This window comes from Nesoenas mayeri, assembly GCF_963082525.1.
Source record: "Nesoenas mayeri genome assembly, chromosome: 9".
NCBI classification, from domain to species: Eukaryota; Metazoa; Chordata; class Aves; order Columbiformes; family Columbidae; genus Nesoenas; species Nesoenas mayeri.
Genome location: NC_137557.1, coordinates 1740073 through 1756632, shown reverse-complemented (window position 1 = coordinate 1756632; position 16560 = coordinate 1740073). Strand labels below are relative to the sequence as shown.

General features: G+C 51.1%; 2 protein-coding genes across 4 annotated transcripts in view; one reads left to right on the top strand and one right to left on the bottom strand.

The window, feature by feature from the left end:
• RSRC1 (arginine and serine rich coiled-coil 1) overlaps positions 1-7828 on the bottom strand; it is a 128963-nt gene extending 121135 nt beyond the window's left edge. The window contains exons 1-2 of one of the 3 annotated variants that reach the window (XM_080349938.1): positions 7734-7828; positions 395-583 (exon numbers count right to left, since the gene is read on the bottom strand). In XM_080349938.1, the coding sequence (XP_080206064.1) occupies positions 395-576 (182 nt within the window). In that variant the 5' untranslated portion in view covers positions 577-583; positions 7734-7828. Of the gene's footprint in view, positions 1-394; positions 584-7226; positions 7248-7733 lie in introns of those variants that run through there. The other 2 variants (XM_080349940.1, XM_080349939.1) reach the window with 2 other exon arrangements.
• A 1872-nt stretch (positions 7829-9700) lies between these two features.
• On the top strand, positions 9701-15097 carry SHOX2 (SHOX homeobox 2; the record flags this gene model as incomplete). The annotated part of the gene is made up of 4 exons (XM_080349623.1): positions 9701-9968; positions 11297-11505; positions 13799-13856; positions 13938-15097. 4 exons carry the CDS (start codon positions 9701-9703, stop codon positions 14372-14374), a joined length of 972 nt encoding a protein of 323 aa, XP_080205749.1. The 3' UTR covers positions 14375-15097.
• Between the last annotated feature and the right edge of the window lie 1463 nt (positions 15098-16560).

Sequence of the window (16560 nt, the reverse complement as noted above, 5' to 3'; positions counted from 1 at the left end):
CAGCAAAAGTAACACAGAATACTCTGTAACTAGTTGAATGAAACTGCTTTTCCAACCGGTATTAACATACAAACTATTCTATTTCCAAAAAGATATTAGAAATTCACTCTTTAGAAGGAAGAGAAAGGAAAAGTTATTTTGGTTGCTTGGGTTTTGTTTGTTTTAATTAGGAAGTTACCTGTGGATCTGCGTACACATTGGTTCTGGATTCTGGGAAGGGGTGAAGGTGGTTTGGGGTTTTTTTTGCTTTAAATATAAGTGAAAATATTGCCATATTTTCCAAGATTCAGAGCAAACTTTGCTATAAAATTCCAACCTAAAACTGACTACACGTAACACGAAAGAGCCCGATTTGTTAACAACTGCAGCAGACAGTAAATTACTGCAAATGCACCTTTTTTCATAAGAATGAGAACGAGACTGGAGATCTCGAGAGCGCGACCTTGATTTCCTTCCGGACTTTTTGCGGCTGTACGTCCTGCTGCCTGAGGAACTACTGGAAGACGAACGCCTGCGGTGCTTCTTCTTCCTTCTGCTTCTGTTCTCGTCTTCTGTGTCCGAGGAGTGACGGCCCATCTCTAAACTACGGAAAAACAAAAGTGCTAAACTGTAACCAAGTCTTGGATCAACGTTACGGTGCTATAACGCATACAAGTCATGTTGGTACACATATAAATTAACATATGGTTGTACCCTTTTAAAAAGTTACCATGTGAGTAGATTTGGTTGGCATGCAATTTAAATAATGAAGATTTTAATATAAGACATCAACAAATTGATGCTACCAAGGAACCTGAAATTGACATTGGCAGCAAATTCGAAGTAATTTATGGTATGAAATTATTGCTCTAGACTTTCACAAAAGATTCTACAACCATCTAAACACACACAAATGTACAGATAAAATCATTTACATATCAGAACATATTTTAACTTATTTTTACATTTTTGCCTTAAATGTTTATTTTTCAGAAGTTTGGGGAGTAATCTATAAAATACTTCTAGTATCTGATATTTCACTTACAGATGCTATGCAGTCAGTAGTGCAGCATCTTTAATATTTCATTTACTATTATAAATGAAGATCCATAGTACTTACACAATCAACAGAACAAAGTCTATTGATGTGACTCATTTCAGGTGTTTTTATATCGTGCAATTAAAATAATGTAATTTATTGTCCTACTTGTTATAATCAAAATGTGCATTGAGAAAATAAATATCTAGAAAGTTATTTTAACATCAATTTAAACTAGAGTTGGGTTGATTTTGGTTCTCAGTTTAGATCCACTCCATTTTAAATTCCTTTATTCCAAAGACAGACCTATAAATACTAAACTTCAGAAATGCTTCTGGATTGCCAATGTGTTCACACTTTGATATCAGGTTTGAAACAAACGGGCCATTCACTTAACCGTTGCAACGACTACTATCTCTTCAAGAGATGAGTTTCATTGCTTCACAATTAAAGAACTGTTGTATTTCTCCAGTTTTCAGGCTGCAAAATGTTCATCATGTTTTAAAGCTATTTTTTCTGTCTCAGCAGTACCAGCTCAATCCACCCAGGACTTCAAGCCCTTCTGCCCAGAACAGACTGGGATTTCAAGGCTCCTTGGCTGCTGCACTGGGAAAACAGAAGCTCCTCAGTCCTTAACATCCACCCCAGCAGCCAGATCCAGGATACGTTTTGCCATAGAATCATTTAAGTTGGAAGAGACCCTCGAGATCATGGAGTGCAACAGCTCCCCACCCCGGCCCTGCCCCATGTCCTGGGAACCTCATGTCCGTCTGTCCAACCCTCCAGGGCTGGTGACTCCAGCACTGCCCTGGGCAGCCTGTTCCAATGCCCAACAGCCCTTTGGGGAAGAAATTGTCCCCAGATCCAACCTCACCCTCCCCTGGCGCAACTTGAGGCCGTTTCCTCTGCTCCTGGCGCTTGTTCCTGGGGAGCAGAGCCCGACCCCCCTGGCTCCAAGCTCCTTTCAGGCAGTTCAGAGATCAGAAGGTCTCCCCTCAGCTCCTGTTCTCCAGCTGAACCTCCAGGTCCCTCAGCTGCTCCATCACACTTGTGCTCTAGTTCAGTACTTTCATACTTAAATTCACAAAAGGTTTACATGCAAGTACAAGTCTCAATTACGTTAGGCCCTTCGGTCAAAATCCATGATTGAGCAAAAATCACATGTTTAGTTCCACAGCCACCAATATTTTCACTCTTAAGTTCCCAGGAGAGCTAAAACTGGTTTGCACACAACCATACTTGCTACAGTCCTACCCTGACCTAGCCAAATCCCAAAACAGGCGTGGGATTTGCAAAGTCAGCAAACTGTGAGCGAGTTTCCCAAAGGAGCCTTTCAGGTGGCTACACTCAAAATATAATAATTATCCAGACGACACTGCATTGGACAGAATTTGAAGACTATGTCAGAGATGCAGGTTTGCTCGTCAAATTAAGGCCTGCTGCTCATACGCTGGTAAAGCTCATCCTAAGGATTGCCAGAGCCTGGGAGCCAGGTGAGGAAAGTAGAGCACATACAAGGCAAGAGTCAAAGAGACACTCTCCCAGAAAGTGCCAAATTCTGGAGAGTTTCCATATTTTATCTAACCGTTGTTTAACGCAAAATACAAGACAGTCCCATAGGCACCTGGATTTTCTTTGATGTTCACAGGAGATCACTTGCTGCCACAATCAAATAAGTCGCTACATAAACTCACGTCCGAACCTCCGCAGACGGCAGTCGGCTCCTCGGTATGCAACGCAGGGCTGCCCGTCCCGCTGCGCAGCCAGGAGCGCCCACAAATCAGTCACAGCTGAGCTCTGCGGCACTAAACCCTCTGTATACGCACTTCACTTCTCAACAGTTTGTTTTCAACCCTTTAGAACCGGTCCAAGCTAAACAAAGCGTTTTAAATATTCAACTTCACCAACAAATCTCTGTGTGCCTAAACTGGAGGGATTTTAGGTGAACTGCTATGCAAGAGGATTTATGTTTTAAATGAAGTTATTTCTATCATCTTCCTAAAATTATTCCACACTCTGTCTTGAAAAAGAGGCAGGCAGTACTTTACAGACTCTTATCTCATTTAAGGAACTACGACTTTAATTTACGGTTCTGTAGAGGAATGCCAATTTATATCAACACACCGTCTTGCGCAGTCATTCTGTTTTCCCCTCGTAGTACCTGGGAGCTCTGTAAATCTTACTAACAGTTATTGAACGGTAAAATAAAGCTCTTCAAATATACACTGACTGAACAATCTTCAAATGAACATGAACCTGAATCTCAAACTTAAAATAAGCTGAATTGCTCAGAAAGATGAAACTACAAGACACAGATTTTAAGTTAAAAGCTCACAGACCATAGTTCATGACAGCAAGATTAATGAAAAAGACCAGAGAAACAAAGAGTACGAAAGGCATTTTTGCCGAGATATTCACCACTCAACGTGGCTATCATTACGAGGCAGAGCATTACACTTCAGCATACATATTGCCTGTTGTTTAACTTCCTATTTTTGTCTTTTTTTTCCCCTGTTTGGACAAATAACTGGATTGAGGAGCATATAAAACTAGCCAAACACGCTACGTACATCTCAATTTTGTGTCATCAGGATCAAAGAAGAACTGCACGCCACGGCCCTTCACCATGCCAGGACAAGCCCCAGATCATCCGCACACACCTGAGCCTCAGAGGAGCTACAGGACAAAGGCCCAGGGGTGACCGGTGCCCTGCAAATTCTAGAGCTTCCACTGGAAAAGAGGTTGCCAGGAGCAGACTGTTGATGCTGGAGCAAGTTGTACAGCCAAGTCCCAGTAGCTGTCTCCTGCAGGGATGTCTTGAACATACACAGGCAACCGATACACTTGTCTGACAACTGCTTATCTCGCACCAGGGTTCTTCAACCACCCCTTGAGCATACGGCACGCATTTTCCTGCAAATATACCTCTTATAAACATAGTACTCGAGAGTAGTCGGTTATCAAGACCTACAAAAGGTTAATGTTCTCCCTGCCTACTGCCCACTCCCTCCATAATCCGGAACAGAGGAGGGAAAAGGCATTGCCAGCACTGCTTGATCGCACCAGCTGAATCCTGACACACAGAAGAGTTGTTCTGGTGGGTCAGCAGTGGTCCATGTGCCACTCCCACCCACAGGAATGTCCAGCGGTACCTATAGCCCACATAGGAGAACTGAGATCACTCACAAAACCTTAATTAGAAAAACAATGAGGGAAGAAAGAAAAGGCAAACAGAACAAAAATAAGACTCGTTACACAACATCATACGCTGAATCTCATGGGGTTTTCCGACCTGGCTGTTTCCATACGACGTCTGTAGATCCACCACAAAGATTCGTACCAGACAGTTAAAGGAGTGATGTAAGAATTGTCCCCTATAGCCACAGGGGAACCTGTTTTTAAGGCTCCGTACTTCTACTTCTCAGGCAAACTAAGCCATGTGTATTTGCAACAGGCGATACACTCCTGCCCGTATCTACGAAGATACAGCTCTCAGTGCCTGACGAGACACAAGCGGCTTTTATCCTGACTAAGGAGCAACACCAGGAGGAGCAGAGGAGGATAGAAAGGCACATTAACAAGCACCAACACCACATGAACAGATTCAGTTGAACTTAGAACACCAGTTACACCCCAGGCGTTCGTGAGGAGACAGTCTGACCAGCACATCGGTGAGGCTCATTCCATCAGCCAGGCCCAACCTTCTCCCTGCGTGGTTCTCATCCTCTCCTAGCACATTCCCTCACCCGCTCCTGAATTTACATCAAACTACTAAGCCAAACAGCAAAGGAACACTCAGAATTCCAAAGATGCTGCCTCAAGGTACAAGGACCCACAGCAGCTACATGGAAACTCACACTGAAGCCTGAGCTGGAACACAACATCAAATTCATCAGCTGCTCAAGTATTTTTGAAGGCTCTACAGTGAACGTCTGTGAACTGAAACATCTGGAAGGCTTGCAATTAGTGTGAAAGGGAACAGCTTTTCAACAGAACGACCAGCAGCTGGAGCTGATCAATCTTAGGTCCCCATTCTGGAGCACAAGTGTGTTGGAGTATCTAAAAGACAGGTCTCCAGGCCTTTGGTTTTTTAAGTCTTGTTTCTGAAAACTGGTGCTGCGACACTTTGATTGAAATGAAAACAAAGCCTGTACTCCCATACATGCATTTTGCCAATAGAAACATCAACATCAAAAATGTTAAACCAACGATTTACATTGGGCAAAGTTATAAATGGTGCTATCAAGCTCACCTGCAAAGAGCAAAGTAACCTCTCACCCTCCATTTCAAAATGTAAAGATAAATGGCATAGGAAACAAACAGACCCCTCTAGAAAAATCTATTCAAAGAGAGTAAGGTACACTTTAAAATGGAGTAAGCAGCATACACTTATTGATCTGACTCTGTTCGATCTTTTTCCATAGATGTTAGAATTATTTCAAGTGTTTAATACTTATTTTCAAACAAGAGTTTCAAATTATTACAGTATCTGCTGTAGACTGAAAGAAAATAATATCATTTGGGTGTTTTTAATTAGAGGCTGTTATCCAGCAAGTAGTTAAACAATATAACACTTAGTTATCATCATTAGCCAGAAGGGATGAAGACCAAATAACCTCCACATTTGTTCAGCACAAAATCCAAACTACTCATGTTTGTTAGTTACTAAGAGACTTTGATTATAACTGACTCGCAATAATCACTCACCACCTGCGCTGTTTATGTGGCACCTCTACAAACGAGATCCTAAAATAAGGCGGCTGTACTTGTGAGTTCAGCAGCCTGAATCGTTGTTGATTTTACATAGTTATCCTGTGGTGTCTCTTTCCCTTAGCCAAATTTCCAGATCACTACAGGAGGAACATGTGAATGGCATCTACCGAGACAGCTGCCTTAATGGGGCACCTCAGGAGAAAGCCTAGAGATCAAAGAACCACGGGAATTTGGTTACTTTCTTACAAGCTGTCCCATAGGAACCAGCCACAGACACCAAACATACCCAAATACAGTCTTCTGGTGACTGAAAGGATGTCCTCTTGGACAATTAAATCAACGCTATTTTTCAAAATCATTTCGAATGTCAAGAAAGTTTGCCTTGATTCAAAATCATGAATGGACAATTTATAATAACAACATTGGTTAACTGAGCTTCAAATATTTCGATTTCAAAGTTAAATGTGGGAAAAACCAGGCTCAAGGAGACAGTACCTGCCCAGGGTCATTCGGGACACCAACAGCAAAGCACAGACTTAAAGCGAGGCCTAAGACCCTTGTACAGTGCTCACCTGCTAAAAGCCGCCCTCCACCAACCATAATATAATATAATATAATATAATATAATATAATATAATATAATATAATATAATATAATATAATATAATATAATATAATATAATACTGCCCAATAATTCTTAATCCTACAAGCTGGCCTTCCACTACATAACTACACTTTCCATACAATGAGAATTACAAACATCCCTATTTTTGATCAGCCCAAGCAGGTTCACTAAGGGCGTTAATTAATCAGCATTTGCTCCAAATAAGCTTTCAGCTCCAAATTTGCTTTCAGAATAAGCTTGCAGACCAACTAAGTTTATCAGAACCCGATGATGCAGCTTTCAGTATTTCTTTTAAATCAAGCTGTAAACGTTTCTCACTCATAAGGTAAAGGATCCCGCTGAACTGCTTAAAATTGCATGTTTAAAATTTGTCTCAGATCATTACAACAGCTAAACTGCTCAAAAAATGAAAATACCAAAAATGACTGCTGCTAGAAAACGCACATCAGAAGAACCCAAATCACACACCTTCTTTACCCACACTTTCACAGGCAGAGAAAACAGAACAGAATCATTTCAGTTGGAAGAGACCCTTGAGATCATTGAGTCCAACCATTTCCCCATCCCTGTCCCTGCCCCATGTCCTGAGAACCTCATGTCCGTCTGTCCAGCCCTCCAGGGATGGTGACTCCAGCACTGCCCTGGGCAGCCTGTTCCAATGCCCAACAGCCCTTTGGGGAAGAAATTGTTCCCCACATCCAACCTCAACCTCCCCTGGCGCAACTTGAGGCCATTTCCTCTGCTCCTGGCGCTTGTTCCTGGGGAGAAAAGGCAGCAAGAGCTGCAAAAGAAAGATTCTACACGAATAATTTCCCTTTATCATCCTATGAACTGATATCTAAAGGGGTGCCAGGGACAGTCACACCCACCTCACACACTCTGTGCTCCCCGCTCCCATCAGCTGGGCTCTCCTGACACACAGGCTTGAAAGAGCCTGGGAAGGGACCAGTTCCCACTGGAGTCAGGACAAACACCCTGAGGACAAACAGCCCCGGGCTGGGCCGGTCCCTGGTGCCGCTCCTTCGGGAAACCGACACGTTTAACACCGGGACCCTCACCGCCCCCCACACTCCTCAGCCGGTCCCCACAGCCCCCGGAAAGCACTGGCGGGACCCCCGCGGTCAGGGCGGGAGCCCCGGGAGAGGGAACGACCCGCAGCGTTTCCCCCGGAGCCGCAGGGCTCGGCCAGGCCGCAGCGGCGCGGCCCCGGCGTTGCCATGGCAACAGCGGGCAGGCCCGGCCCGCACCCGGGGCCCGCCGCGGGCCTGGGGGGCCAGCAGGCCGCAGGGCACGCCCGCCCGCCGCGGTGGCAGCCCGCGGCACCCTGCCCTGTCCCTGCCGGGGGTGGGCTCGCCGCCGGGCCCCTCCCACGTTACCTGAGCGGCGGAGCGGCCGGGCCGGGCGGCGGGAGCGCAGGTGCCGCTGGGCCGCGGCCGCCGGTTTGAGCTCAGCGCCTTCCTGGGCGGCGGGCAGGCAGCAGCGAGCCAGCGCCGAGCTCATCGAGGCGGCCAGGCAGCGCCGCCGAGCGCCGAGAAATCGATGCGGCGCGCTGGCCGCCCCGGCGGGGCGAGTTCCCCACGCGTGACGGGCAGCGAGGGGCGAGCGGGCCCGTGGTCCCGCTGCCCACAGACGGCTGCCGGAGCCCACGGCGCGCTGTCACCACCGGTGACACCCGCGAAGACTTACCGGCGCGCCGCCGTGGCGCACTGCGGTCCGCCTCCCCCACAGGTGACGGGCTCCGCGGCGGCGAGGGACGTGGGGACAACGGGTTTCTCGTTTCATCCAAAAGTGATTAAAGACAGTCAGTGTTTCCTGGCACTGACACCACCCCCCGCACCGTGGCTGAAGGGGCAGCGCTCCCCCCGCGGCCAGGACGCTCCGTTACCCGGTGCCCACGCCGCGGGGGGAGCACGTCCAGGGCCGAGCCCCGCCGAACCGGCCCAAGCCCCACCGAACTGACCCGAACCCCACCGAACCGGGCCGAGCTCAGCCTCCGCCGGACAACGGCGAGAAGCGCAACGAAACGATTTAACCCCTGCGCTTAATTCTGGCTTTGACGAATTTGGTCAGTTTAACGCGAGTTTCCGGGCACACGCTCCCAGCCACGGGAACTGCGGAGTGTTAAGTGAAGAGAAACGAAACGTGAAGATGGAAAAGCCGCTGGCGATCATATTTCCATTCGGCAGCCGATCTGTTCCCGTCGGGAACCCGGTGTCCGATCCCCCCAGTACCGAACATGCCACCCGGGGCGGAGCGGGGACAAGCGGGGCCGGTTCATCGGCGGCTCGATCCGCTTTGCTGCTTCAAACGGAGTAAAAACAGTAAATCGTTTCCTATCGCGGCTGAGGCGTGTGTAATTGGATCTGAAGAAATGCTAATTCCACCCTCGATACCGTACCTGCTCGAGTAAATAAATGCTCTTTTATGTAAAGTCATCTTTCTAAAGGTCAAATGAAAAATCAATACATAAGCAAGAGTTAAACAATTTTGAATAATTTATTAGGATTCTAGCAAAGGTGTAAAAGAGCCGACTTCTGTGAACAAAAGTACTCTCTTAATGGGATTTAAGCAACAAAGGAAAAACAATATTAGCAATAAATAGCGTAATTCGCTCTAATCTGATGCCTCAATTCGCCGTATGCGAAAACGTTAATGATACGGCCGTATTTGTCACTATCAATTAGCCGGTAATTTATTTGGTGGATTTGGGCGTCCACGGAGGAACTTTTCCGGCTCCCCCGCCGCTCTCCCGGGGCCGGTTCCACGGACAGACCCCCGGCAGGGAACCGCCTCTTGCCTCTGTCCCGCGGGGGCGGCCCCGCTGAGGGGGTGCGGGGGATGCGGGGCCGCCCTGACCCGCGCGGGGCGGTGCGCGGGCGCGGAGCCTGCGCGCCCCCCATCCTCATCCCCGCCGCCTCCCGCCTTGGCCACTCCCCCGCAGCTCCGGCCCCTCTCCCGCGCCGCGCTCGCCCGGGACCTCGCGCACGGGCCCGCGCCTAATTAAATTAATTAGGGCGCAGAGCGCGGCGGGCAGCGGGCGGGCTGGCCGGCGGCTCCCTGGCCGCAGTGCCCCGCGGCGGGCGGCGCGGCCGGGCGGCGGAGAAGGGGTCCATTCAGAGCTCCGAGGGGAGGTAATTCGCCGGGAACAAGGGGCAGGCTTTGCAAAGTATAAATAGTGCCACTTCAATAGCGACGTCGCTATCAGACCCCGGGAGCCTTGCACGTCGGGCGGCACGGCTGGGCTCAGGACGGCACGGCTCGGTACGGCCCGGGGCGCCGCCGCCACCCCGCCCCGTGGATGCCCGCCCGGGGAGCCGGGGCAGCGCGCCCCTGAGCCGCGGCCATGGAGGAGCTGACGGCGTTTGTCTCCAAGTCGTTTGACCCCAAAGCGAAGGAGAAGAAGGAGCTCATCACCTACCGAGAGGTGCTGGAGAGCGGGCCCCTACGCGGAGGCGGCGGACCGCGGGAGAGCGGCGGATCGGCGGCGGAACCGGGCCGCGACGAGGCGGGCAGCCCCGCGGCGCGGGCGGGCGGCGAGCGGTCTCCGCCGCGGGAGCCCGACGCCGCCGCCGAGAGAGCGGCTGAGGCGGCCACCCCCAAGCTCAGCGACGGTAACGGCGGCATCGGGGGCTTCCCCTTCTTCCCTTCCCTTCCTTCCTCCCGTCGGGGTCGGGACGCGCGGAACGGCGGTGGGAGCGGGCGATGGCCGCGCACCGGGCGAGACGGACCCGCGGCCGCGGGTGGAAGGGGCTCGGCAGTGGCAGCGCCCGCGGGGAGGCTGCGATAGGCGTTAAGGAGCGGCTTTCCATGTTTTCCCAATTACGGGAAATATGCGGCCGGCCTCGAAGTTTATATTAAAATATTTAAACAAGTATTTAACTTGCTCATAACACGATCTGTTCCTGTTTAGCATCCCACGGGAAGCCGCGCTGCCAACGAAAGCCCGGACAGGGGGGCCCGTTCGTTCTCCCGTGGGTCTCGGCTGCGCGGACGCGCGTGGGGCCGCGCTGCTGCCGCCCATCCCCGCTCCCGCGCCCCGGTCCCGCCGCGCTATTTTCTTCAGAAATGCCCGGCAGTCATTCCGCACATTTTCCGCTCCGGGGCGATGGCCGCGGTGACCGTAGCGGGCCCGCCTGCCGCTCTCGGCAGCTGCGGGAAAGCAGCCGGGCGGCGCCGGCGGAAGAACCGCGCAGGATCCGCGCCCACCGGCGGGGCATGGCCCGTCCCTGTGGCTGCGCGGGGACCGGCGGTTCGCTGCCGCCCTTTTGTTCGGACCACCGTTGTTGGCGGAGCGCGGCGCGGCCGGGAGCATCCCCGGGAAGGGCTCATTAACAAATTTGTGCTAACGAGCGGGGCGCGGGGGGAGCCAGCAGCCGGGGCAGAGCTGGGCAGACAGCTCCGCGGCGCGCAGGTCCCGCGGGGGTCCCCGCAGGGACCTCCGTTTTCGGCCGCGCTCCGGCCTGGGGCGGGTCTCTGGCATAAAAATTAAACAACGAAAACAAAACCCCCGTGAGAGAGTGAGCTCGGACACGGGGCGCGGAAGGGCCGCGCTGGCCGGCGGAGCGGAGCGGGGACCTGTTGCTGCGCTTCCCGCGGGTGGGCAGCGGGGCTGGAGATCTCCCGCGGGCCGACGCGGTGCGGCCTCCCTGGGCGGCCACCGGGCCCCGCTCCAGCCGCCAGCGGTTACAGGAGCCGAGCGGCGGGGCCCGGAACGGCAGCGGCTGAACCGGGCCTAGCGCGGCCCCGGGCGCGCAGGCCCCGCTCCCGGCTGCCCCAGCCCCGGGGGGCTCCTGCCCGGTTCCCCCGGCGGAGGGGAGCGGCGGATCGGGGGATGAGCTCCGGTGTCCTCGCTGCCTCCTCCCCGCTGCCGCCACCCCGGGCAGCCCCCCCAGCCCCGCGGTCCCCGTCCCGCCTGTCTGACTGCCTGTGTCGTGCCCAGTCTCCCCAGAGCTGAAGGACCGCAAGGAGGATGCGAAAGGGATGGAAGACGAAGGGCAGACGAAAATCAAGCAGAGGAGGAGCCGAACAAATTTCACCCTGGAGCAGCTGAACGAGCTGGAAAGGCTTTTCGACGAGACCCACTACCCGGACGCCTTCATGCGGGAGGAGCTGAGCCAGAGGCTGGGGTTGTCCGAGGCCAGGGTGCAGGTACCCGGGGGTGTGCAGGGTGGAGGGGGCCAGCTCGGTGAACCCCGGCCGTGCCCCGTCCCTCCGCTCCTGACACAGGCTGTCAGAGAGAGCAGGGGGCTCCCCGCGCCGAATTGCACCCAGCAAATCTGTGTAATCCCCTCCCCGGGCTCTCTTGTGCTTTGGACGCCTTGCAAAACCCTCGCTCTGTCGCTTTTTGTTTAATCTCTGCTTTTATTTCATTTTTGCCTCGGCAAGAGCTACAACGGTTATTTTGTTGGCGTGGGCTGCGGTCCGTCTCCGGGCTGCTCCGGGCTTACCGGGCGGACGTACCAATTAACTCTATAGATGTAGTGACCATAAACTAAATTAGGAACTGCTATGTGCAACAAAAAAATATTCCAGTCAGTCTCTCCTCCTTGCCCTTAAATCTTAAGGGAAGCGGTACGAAGACTGGGCGAAGTGCACAGACCGGCTGTGTTCGGATTTGTGAAATCCAAGAGTCTGGGATAAAACCAGCCTATTTTAAGCGTTCTCTCGTTCCGAGTAGCCGCAGCTTCCTTTGATTTAACCTGCGCGTTTAACCTCGGGCTGCCCTCCTAAAGCTTTTCCAAATCGGTTCCCGAGCTGGTTTCTGCGAGTTTTGTCGGGATGAGATGAAGAGTGAGGAAGGGTCCGGGCTGGGGAGGAAGGTGGCTCCTCAAACGAGAACAAATGTAGCTGCTCCGGTGTATTTCCGTTCTAATAATAAAAGAAGAGAAAATGATGGTCATTATTTGTTTGAACACATGGAGTAGTTTTAGGCCCCTCACATCTGCAGCTGTTGGAAAGTCTCGCTGTAACAGATACTCCCCCTCAATCTTTGTGCTCGTAGGCCACCATCTGCACCCAACTACGCGCACAATCCTTGTGGGCTTTCCCTGCATCTTGTCATGGGGTAGGACAGAAACAGAGCGGTCATGTCGAACCGAGAAAGTCATAATAAACCGCTTTTTTCACCACCCGCAAAAAGGAAAAAACAAAAATCAAAAGACTCTTCGTTTTCCCACTTCCCCCGTTTTTCCGCCGAGGCGGCCGCCTATTTAAGCCCAACAAATCTTAACAAAACCAAAGAAAATAAAGTTGCAGAGCTTCAACTTGGCTGCGATAGCTGTAAAGGGAGGCGCTTCCTTCTGCTCCACAAAGAGCGCGGCCGCGGCGCATAATCCGCGCTCCCATTATGCCAAATCGCTGGGCGAATAATAACTTTCGAAGATTTACATAGATTAAACCCCATTCCCTTTAAATCGTTCCGGAAAACGCTTTGCAAGAATATTTTCCCTCGCATCTGCGCTAATTTGTAAATTATGGAATACGCGTTTCCACGGGAGGCTGAGGGGGAACGTGGCTGTTTGGGCAGATTTTGCTCGGCTGAAGTAAATGACAGGGCGGGGGAAATGCGCGTTTATATTTATCTCTTTGAGTTAAGACCTCAAAAAAGAAGGTTTTTTATTTGGTTTTTTGGCCGTGGGGAAAGGATTTCTTGGTGGCTGTGGCTTCGGAGATGCAGCGCGGAGGTCTGTCTTTGAACAGGAATGTTTTAAGACGCGCTCTGCCCCCTTTCCCTCCCTCCCTTCTCTAAGCGAGCAGAACTTTATTCCGGAAATTTATTTCAACGATTCTATTTCCAACACTAAAATTATCTTTTAGTCTAAAGCTCGGCCTTTTCTGGGCAAGCAAATTAGATTATCATGATAACGAGACAATGATGCCACTTCTGTGCTACACTCCGCTGCACAGAGGAACAGAGCAATTCTAAAGTTCTTCGTGGCTTTTATGACAGTAATTACCCCCCTCCCCAAAAAAGTGAGCCATTAGGCTCTCTGGTGGTTGATTTTTCGTGAAGATAAAGCTAATTAATATTACAGCTACTAATGAGTACGTTCTTCTCCGGCCTGACGGTGCAAACATCCAAACCCATTATCGCCAGTTGGTATTAGATATCAGGGGGCGACTGAGGTCTTTCGGGACCCTGATGTGGAAAGACGAAACCGGGGCTTAAAAAGTGATTTCTCTGGAACGAGCGCTCTGCGAACATCCGTTTTTTGTGTATTTTGACTCATTTTCCCTCGCCCTTTGCGTTTGGGAGCTCGGGAGCGGGGAGCCCAGCCCGTGCCGCAGCCGCCTTTCTTTGTCTGCCTCTTTTTTTTCCTTATTAATTATTCTCGGTGGGTTTATTTTGGGTTTTTGTGCGTAGCGCTTCGCGTCCTCCCCGCGGCGGTGGCAGCGCGGTCGTGACGCCCCTGTGTGTGTCCCCCCCCCGTTCTCCCCACAGGTCTGGTTCCAGAACCGAAGAGCCAAATGTCGAAAGCAAGAAAACCAACTCCACAAAGGTACTGGGAGTGGGGGGATGCGGAATGAGTGGGACACGCGTGGAAGCGGGGGGGTTGCTGACCGTGCTGCTGCTCCCGCAGGGGTGTTGATCGGCGCCGCCAGCCAGTTCGAAGCCTGTCGGGTGGCTCCGTACGTGAACGTGGGCGCGCTGAGGATGCCCTTCCAGCAGGCAAGTGGGCGGCGGGACACGGGTGGGGTGGGGAGTGGGGGTAGGTGTGTGACACGCGTGGGTCGCCGCCACGCTCTCCCCCTTCTCGCCCGGCAGGTTCAGGCGCAGCTGCAGCTGGACAGCGCCGTGGCCCACGCACATCACCACCTGCACCCGCACCTGGCCCACGCACCCTACATGATGTTCCCCGCTCCCCCGTTCGGGCTCCCGCTGGCCACGCTGGCCGAGTCCGCCTCCGCCGCCTCCGTGGTGGCCGCCGCCGCCGCCGCCAAGACCACCAGCAAGAACTCCAGCATCGCCGACCTGCGCCTCAAGGCCAAGAAACACGCCGCCGCCCTCGGGCTGTGACCGCGCTTTTTAAATTAAAACAAAACAAAAAAGTGAAAAAAATAAAAATAATAAAAAAAAAAAAGACGAGGGAGAGGAGAAACTGACGGGAGAGATATACTTATTTAAAGAATTAGAGGGACTAGACGCGCAGCTGGGAAGTTCACAGGTTTTGAAACTGACCTTTTTCTGCGAAGTTCACTTTAATACAAGAAATTTGATAAGAGAGGCGGGCCTCCTTTCACGTTGCATCAGATACTTGAGTTTAACAACCACGTCTGGAATAGCGACAAAAAAAAAAAGGAAAAAAAGAAAAAAAAAAGAAAAAGACGACGACGAAGATAAATAGAAAAAAAAAAGACACTGATTTCTCTGCGAATTTCTAATGGGAAACTGTCCGGGATTCTTCCTCCAGCAGCATTCCGGGTTGCATGTATTTGTATTTCATTGATGGAGTCCTTTGATTCACTTGCACTTCACCCTCATCTTTAGTAGAAAAAAAAAAGGCAAAACAAAACAAACAAATGTGGCTGGGTTCTCTCTCTTTTAATCTTGGAGGGAAGCGGAAAGAGAGAGGGAGATCAAGCGCTACCTTTTCCACTCGCGAATCTTTGTTGGTCCGTTTGCCATCCCGCTTCTGAAATGAAAGGGAACGGAATGTGCCTCCCGTTGCTGGGGCTCTCGTGTCCTGAGGGCAAAAACGAACCGAAAGAAATTAAGAAAAGAGAGTATTTAATTCCCAACCACCACTTTACACAACGGCAAATTCCAATAAGAGGTACTGGGTACATGTAAAATATGTTGATACACACGAACAAAGTTTATTTTGGCTATAACTTGTGAATTGATAGTTGACTGTCAAACATTTGCATTTTATCTCATAAAGGTGTATCTATTCACGTAATCTTGTCATTTTTTTTGGTATTATTATTATTATTTGAAAGACGTATAGCTATTTAACCTGGGGTACTTTGCAGTCGGTGATTGTTATCCCAGTTTGCCATCAGACCCTCATGCTTATTGCCAAGACAGAGGGAAAGCTCTTCTACACGTACTTTGGTATGGACGGGCTTTGTATCTATTTGTTCTCCATGAAAACAAAATTATTTATATTGACCATATTTTTTCTAGTGTATTTTAAGTTATTTTAAAAAGAAAAAAAAAAAGATGCTGTTATTTCATTACATTTGTTGTCAGTACAATATATTTTGTTTCACTCAGGTTTGCTTCACCTTTTTAATCCATTTTCGACGTCACGAATTTCAATAAGTGCCAAGTAATGAATTTAAGACACTTTGCGACCTATTGACTGAAAAGAGTAACGTTTTAGTGGACGGTTTCACGTCACTTCTGGTACTGTTAATATTAAATCATCGGTGATATTCTTTCTTTTCTGTGTTTACACCTTCTGTAGAGCTCGCACGTTTCTTTCTGCTCCGTAGATATCGCGACAGGCCGATAGCGCCGGGCACCACCAGGACGCTCCGCTCACCCCCGCGCATCTTCTGTCGCCACTTTTTATCGGTTTTCCTGAGTTTCGGCTTCACAAGATTTATCGTGGCGGTTTGATTTGGCTTTCTTTTGAAGAAAAAAAAAAAAAAAGAAAGAAAAAAAAATAATAGACCGGTGGAAGTTATACAGCAATTGTGTCTTTACAAGTTCTGTCAAGTTCCCTCAGGTAATAAAATCGAGGAAAGCGAAATGGCTCGAAATATTTTCCAGGGGAGGAACAAGGGGGAGTTCGCACCTCCCGCTGCCGCGCACCCTCCTCCTCCTCCTCCTCCTCCTCCTCCTCCTCCTCGCCCGGCACAGCCCGCACGGAGCCCCCGCCATGGCCGGCTCGGGGTCCCGCCTGCCGCCCGCTCCTCCGTGCCCTGCCCGCCGGGCCGCCCCGCTCCTGTCCGGGGCTCCGTGCGGAGATGGTGCCCGGCCGGGCGCTGGTGGGACGGAGGCGCCCGCCATGGAGGTCCCTGTGAGGGGAAGGAGCCCGCCATAGTGATCCTTGTGGGAGGAAGGTGCCCGACATGGATGCCCTTGTGAGGGGCAGGATCCCGCCATGCGGGTCCTTGTGAGGGGAAGGAGCCCGCCATGGATGTCCTTATGGGGGGAAGGAGCCCGCCACAGGGGTTCTTGTGAAGGAAAGGCGCCCGCCATAGTGATCCTCATGAAGGGAAGGTGCCCACTATGGGGGTCCTTGTGAGGAGAAG